We start from the raw sequence: 7,073 nt of genomic DNA on the forward strand, positions 1-7,073 counted from the left end.
GTCAACCCCTTTTAAAGAGGAAGAGGGGAAAAGTCGATTTTTGAAGAGATTAAAGTGGCCCTTCGCCCAAGGTTGATTGAGCAATTAAATACGTTACAATACTGACGGTCTGGGAAAAGAAGCAACATTTATAGTCATAAAGGCGAAATAAATGAAACTCACGTTTGGGTCTAGTCAGTCAAACGTAAGCCTCCTCCGACTATACTTGGAGGGGAGACTTGTGATACGATGCATAAAGGTGGGGCCCAATAAGGCCAAGCGATCAAAAGTCGAGGGGACATGACAATCAAAAACGGTCTAAAGTCAAGGGGACGTGACGGTCAGAAGTCAAAGGGACGTGACAATCAACAGTTAGGAGAAAGAAGGAGTTAGACCGTCATATGTCACCAGCCGCATAATTCCTAGTCGGGTACAGACAGAGCAGGTCCCAGATCTTAGACATAAGACGCAACCTGGAGTAGTGTTAGACCTGCCCCGACTGGTCGGGCTTCCTTAGCTCGGGCCGCCTAGCCAGACCTAGTACTTTCAGTAAGACAACTCTCGATCGGTCCTTCAGCGATCCAAGTGTGAAAGATGGGGCCCTCGCCACAACTCATCCCCCTCATCAAGACTTAAGTCAGGTGGCACATTCGAACGGTCATCCTGAGCTGTTCGTAGCTAAACCAAGGCAGGACAGAAAACGCCAAGTGACAAACAATGTCATGGAATCGTAACCTCCTGTCAGGGAATAATTGTCATGTATCAGGGAATATTCTAGTGGTCTGTTATCGTCTGCAAATGGAACCTTCCTTCCACTAATAGGAGGCCACCGTACACCTTCTCTCACTCGACATGTCCTGACACCTGACATTCTCTGATAACATGCAAACTCTGAAGGTACGCAGTGTCATATAAAAAAGGAGGTCATCTCCCTTAGCTAGGTACGCGCACATTCGTACTCGTCTTCTACAGTTCTTTTTTCCTTCGTACACTGTTCTTCTGGGGAAAAAGTACCTAACTTGAGCGTCGGAGGGCTTGCGCCAGAGACTTTTCTCTGATTTATGATCTCTAACGTTCCGTGTGCTTGTCTGAGTGTGCAGAGCCAAAGTACCGGCGATCTCGTTACCACTGCCCAAGAGTACCATGTGAGGGTTTGTTTTTCCAGTATACATATGCTAAGTGTGCAAGTCACCTCTTCGTCAACGTTAGCACCATCTCAATCGGTTTTCGTCTAACTTAGAGCCTGGACAGAATTAGTCTCTATGGGTATATAAGTTGCAATAGCCTCTACGTGTATGGTGCAAAGTATTTGATCAATCAAAGTCTTTTAAAATGAAAGAATATTTGACATTGATTTCTCTTCCAATGAATAATTCTGAATATAATCTTCGAGTCTTCATCTCCGAATTCCTTCGAAGAAGTGACATATTTTGGACCTACGACCTTTGCAACCACATCCTAAGATCTTTTCTAACTGTATTCTAGATGGCACCTTTGAAAATTAATTTTATCTCCGAGCTTTGAAATATTTTTTTTAGCTAATATTATTCCATAGGTTGCAACAAGCTAAATGACAGCAATGTCATTTATATCATCAATACTCTTATACTCCACACAATAATATGAGTATTACATGAATTATGTCATGTTATTGATCGTGCCGAGGTTGGCGTGCCACGATACAATGTTGTGCAACACCCACGTGTTAAATCGAGCACCACCCCTATTGGGCCTATAACGATTTAATTTTATTTTTAAGATGATATTTTTTCTTATATTATTTGTTAACGTTTACACTTTTTTGTTAAATAAAATTACTATTATTTTTAAAGAAAAAAACTTACATATTATTTTGTTCAATATTTTTTTTTTGTCTTTTATTATTAAATTTTTGACTTGTCTAACTGGCTCAAGTATGATCAAGTCATCTAAGTTGTGCTCACATTAGACTGACCCATCTGTAAATTTAATTAAATTTATTCACCGATCAATTAATTAAATTTATTCACCGATCAATTATAGTATAGATCTTTATTTATAATTAGATTTGTTTCTGGAGTTATGATGTCGTCGTAGAACATTCAAATTATTATTCAAGCATTCATGGTTCGATCCCCGACTATAGGTATCACTCCCAGGAATAATCAATAAGACTAATTAGGATTATCATTTTTTTTCTATTTATAATCAAATTTAATCAAATCTTTCTTTTTAATGGGTCTTGTTGACTCTTATTTTTTTTCTTGGTCCATAGTTCTCTTGATCCCATGTGTATAGTCTCCAGGATAATTGGTTAAGTTGGTTATGACGATAGAATTATCAAATCAAATAAGGGTCAATTTTCAATAAAATTGTGAGAAATACCATCTCATACGATAACCTGTTCAATTTCCTTATTTATCTCTTTATAAATAACTATAAAACGAGACGGGAGGGACGTCCGGGGTTTAACCTATGTATCTTTTGTCAAATCTTGATCCATTATGTATAATTTAACAAGAATATTAGAGGGAGTCATTGGAAGAAGACACGAGGAGAAGAATAGGAGACACATTCTATACTATCTTTTTTTTTTTTTTTTGAACTTTGTCAATCGGTGCAAAAATATGATTCGGATCACTTTGTTTTGAAAAGAAACTCAGGCTCATTCTCGAACAACAATTCACTCAACCTTGGCGGCTTTTACTTGATTGAAATGATTGAATACATGATCAAGAGATCATTCTAATTAACTAAACTAAAATGGAATTATGATTGAACAAACAAATTAACTGTTATTGTTTATGCACAATATTACAACAGGTGGAGATACATTTAGCACCAACTTATCTCTGGCCGAAAGTTGAACACACACACAAAACTAAGTCTATTTACATTTGACCAAAAAAGATTCAATAACAAAAATAAGCTTCTCTTTCAGTTGGGTCATGGCAGAATCTATTCATCGACAAGTTCAAATTCAGACCCTTCATCTTCCCTCTACCACGCTCATGGTCAATTCGGGGGGAGATGAGCGTGCTGACCAAGGACTTGCATCTTTTGAGGTAAATGCAGGCTGTCCAGGTGGCTGCAAAACTGGTGGGTTCTCGTTCACCAACACGGCAATGATAGCATCTATTGTTGGTCGATCATTCGGAACATCTTGGACACATAACAGCCCTACTTGAATGCATTTAGCCACGTCAGAAACTGGGAATGATTCTTCGAGGGCGGGATCTACCAGCTCGCAACATCTTCCTTCAGCCCAAAGTTGCCATGCCTGTAATCATCATATAGTTGGAATGAAACGAGTGATTCAAGGATGAATGAATTTGATCATGAACGACAATGGGAATGTAAGTACTTACGTATCCAAGAAGATTCAATGAACCATTCAATGGGTATGAGCCTTTGTTTCTTCTTCCAGAAATTATCTCTAGTATAATTACGCCAAAGCTAAATATATCAGATTTTTCTGAAAAACGGCCATACAAGCCATATTCTGGTGCGATATAACCACTGTCATTCATTATCAAATGAACTAGTTTAAGAGAAGACACACTAAAAATAAATTGGCATGGTAGTAGTTTACTTACTATGTTCCAACTATTCTTGTAGTGTTTTCTTCCTTTTGTTTCCCATCAAATATCCTTGCCAAGCCGAAGTCTGAAATTTTGGGATTCATGTCGTAATCTAATAGTATGTTGTCAGTCTTCAAATCTCTATGTATAACCCGAAGTCTGGAGTAGCGATGGAGGTAAAGAAGTCCTTGTGCAATGCCTTTGATTATTTGGAACCTCATATCCCAATCTAATTTCGATGACTGATTTGAATCTGGAAATATTTATACATTCATAGAATCAGTTGAAATAGTATGTAGATATACACAATAAGCCTGTAAAATCATCTCTTTAATAAAATCTAACTCGATAGGCATAGGAAATCAGACTAACCGAATAGGTATTTGTCCAAACTATGATTAGGCAGATACTCATAGATAAGTATCTTCTCATCTTGATGATTGCACCAACCTAAAAGCCTCACCAGATTAGTGTGTTGTAGTCTGGCTATCAGCTCAACTTCATTTCTGAATTCGACAAAGCCTTGTTTTGAAGTCTCGGATAGCCTTTTCACCGCTATATCCTGACCATCCTGTAACGTTCCCTGAAAATACAATGAAATAGTATTAATTCAAAAAGCCATCAAACATGTAAGCTTAAGTTTGTTTCAATTTATAAAGGACATGAACTAATCTACTAGCATCATCATGATCATCATCATCAAGCCATGTTTATCCAACTATCTAAGCTCGGTTACATTCTAAAAAAACAACACAAATGTTTATATAGACCAACATGCTATGATATAATGTTTAAAAGATCATTAAGTTCTCACCTTGTAGACAGAACCAAACCCACCTTCTCCAAGCTTGTTCGTAAGGGCAAAGCCATCAGTCGCTTTAAGTATACTACAAAAATCAAGTAAGGGTACATCAATGATACTGCCTCCGTCATAACTTCTCAACTCTTCCAATCTTGTTACATTTTCCTTGTGCTTCCCTGCATTCAAGAAGAGTATTTGATAATCACAAGTAGATTAATTATAAAAATTCCTAAATTGATGGCTCATATATTGAGATTCCTACGTGATCGTCTGTGAATTGTCCTCCAGAAATAGAATGCAGTTCCTGAGAGTAATATCAGAATAAACCCTACTGTTAGCATAATAGCAAGTAAAAGCATCGACTTATTTGACGATCCTTCATTTTGACTGTTTGAATCTGCACAAGATAAAAGCATTTTTCAGAACAAGATCTTTCCATTTGATTTCCTCAAGAAAAGAAGAAACTTGAGATAACTAACAGGTAAAAGTACTAGCCATAGACCGAGGCCATCACTGCAATTATCACCCAAACCAAAGAACTAGATGCTTACCTAAATCAGATGCAGCAACACGCACAAAGAGTTCATCCCTACTCAAATTCTGCACAAGATCAACCAAATCTCCAAACCAAACCAGGCATGTAGTGCTGCTGCCGATGCTTATCGTTCCAGAGAAGGAGTAGGCTGTGCAGTTGCAAGACACGGAGCAATTGGCTCGACACTCTTTTTCACTAGCATCTCTCAGTAGTATCATACGATCAGGCAATTTCATATTATTATAATGAACATAATCTGCTCCACTGTTGCAATCCCCAACAGTAGCTCTCATGCAACCCCCTGAGTAATTTCCAGCATTCCACTGACTGAAAGTTCTGGGCACAAACCCTCTGAGGCATTGGCACGAACGGGTAGTGGGCTGACTGCCATCGCACACGCCATTAGGTCCGCACTGGTTGTAGAACTCGCAGGGCCTGCTCGGGAGGTTGGGGACGGATCCTTCTATGACCCAGCTACCAGAGCTCGCGTTCCAACTCAAGAGCTGGGAGAAGCCCGATTCCTGTATCACAACTCTGGAGACCGTCGAGCTCGGCGTGGCGGTGAACCACCAGGAGACCCTATCCCCTTCGACGGCGATCGAGTAGACGTACGCGTTGGTGCTTTTCGTGGTGACGATGCGAGTGGAGTTGATCTCCGACCCCGGCGAGCTCCGCAGGTTGGATCTCCAGTAGGGCTCCACTCCGCGCCAGATGAACCCCTGCATCGACGACCTCGGATCGATCCCCAAGGTAAAACTACCCGACGAGGGATCGTCCTCGGCTCTCCACGACACGCATCTCGTCGGCGAGGCTATGCCGGGGCGGAGATACGACGTCAGCCTCATTTCCGGGAGCAGGGTGTCGGTTGGGTGATCGAAGCTCTGCCAGATGAATCTATCCTCATCGCCTTCTGCTAGTCTCAAGACGAGGTTGCCCGAATCCAAGAGCACTGCTTCGGCGGTACCACGGGAAGCCGCTGAGGTATCGGAAGACCAGATTTTGCTTCCGCTGCTGCTGTATGTCACTAGATTGCCGTCGATTTCTAGGGTTAGGTTCCCGTAGGCGTCGCGGAGGGGGCTGTCTCGGTTGGCGACCCACACAACTGCTCCGTCGGCGACGTTGTGGTAGCGAATGCCGAGGTAGTAGCGAGCAGGGACGGAGGCGCCGAGGCGGAAGAAACCGAGGGCGAAACTTCCGGAGGAAGAGAGGATAGTTCGGTTGAGGGAGATGGAGTCGCCGGGTCGGAGTGTGTCCGCCTCCGCATGGACTGTTTGTCGGTGGGAAGAGGAAGAGAGGAGGAGGAGGAAGAAGAAGAGGACGAGGAATGGAAGGGCCATGATCGAGCTCTAGTCGTCTCTCTGCAAGGAGGAGAGAGATGAGAAGGGAAGAAGAAGAAGAAGAAGAAGAAGAAGAAGCAGCAGCGAGGGTTGCCATTTCGGTGCGTCTTGTTGGGTCACAGTTTTAAAAAAAACGGCGGACGACGTTTGACCGGCGTCGGTCCTTCATGCGAGATTCGTGTGAAAATAAACCGAATCGAGTGGAGCCCGAGACCGAGACCGAGCCCGAGCCGAGTCAGAGTTTAAGATATTTTTTTATTATTATTGAATAAATATAAATAAACTCATGTTGGATTTAAAAAAAACAAAAAAACGGTGAAGGGGTCAAACAATTCTAAACTGAGTTTAGTAAACTCCTGCTAGTGGCCTTCTCCTCAAACTCAACCAGATTTAATCTCATTGGACTTCGTCCTTTCAACTAAACTTTTAAGTTGGGATTCTTTCAATCTCACCACCAACTCTTATTAATCTACAATTTTTTTTTCACCATTTATCACCCTAGTTCGGAGGAAACAACGTCTTAGCTGTTATAACATATTAAAATAAATCATTTCAGTTCAATTAAAATTATTATACGTATAATATTATTATATCAAAATAATATTCAACTCAACTAAATTAATTCCAAACTGTTAGAGTATTTATTGACAATAACTACTTATAGTAACTACTACTGACCGAATATATATATTATGAATGGCTGCTACTGACTCAATTTTGATCCAGCTGAAATAATTTGATAAGTTTCCATAATTTTAATTAAGTTGATAAAAATTATTTTATTATTATTCTATTTCATATATAATAATTTTAATCAAATTAAAATAATTTTATCTTATATTATAACTACTTTAATACAT

The 7,073-nt window shown here is 40.3% G+C and overlaps 1 protein-coding gene across 1 annotated transcript; it reads right to left on the reverse strand.

Annotated features, from left to right (window-relative positions):
* Positions 1–2,733: 2,733 nt before the first annotated feature.
* Positions 2,734–6,315, reverse strand: LOC122014566 (receptor-like serine/threonine-protein kinase SD1-8). The gene is made up of 7 exons (XM_042570835.1): positions 4,893–6,315; positions 4,604–4,738; positions 4,354–4,517; positions 3,912–4,122; positions 3,555–3,792; positions 3,327–3,477; positions 2,734–3,238 (listed from the first exon to the last, which is right to left on the reverse strand). The coding sequence occupies exons 1-7, from the start codon at positions 6,211–6,213 to the stop codon at positions 2,948–2,950; spliced, it is 2,511 nt and encodes an 836-aa protein (XP_042426769.1). The 5' UTR covers positions 6,214–6,315; the 3' UTR covers positions 2,734–2,947.
* Positions 6,316–7,073: the final 758 nt, after the last annotated feature.

Source organism: Zingiber officinale, chromosome 8B (genome assembly GCF_018446385.1).
Source record: "Zingiber officinale cultivar Zhangliang chromosome 8B, Zo_v1.1, whole genome shotgun sequence".
Classification (NCBI taxonomy): Eukaryota; Viridiplantae; Streptophyta; class Magnoliopsida; order Zingiberales; family Zingiberaceae; genus Zingiber; species Zingiber officinale.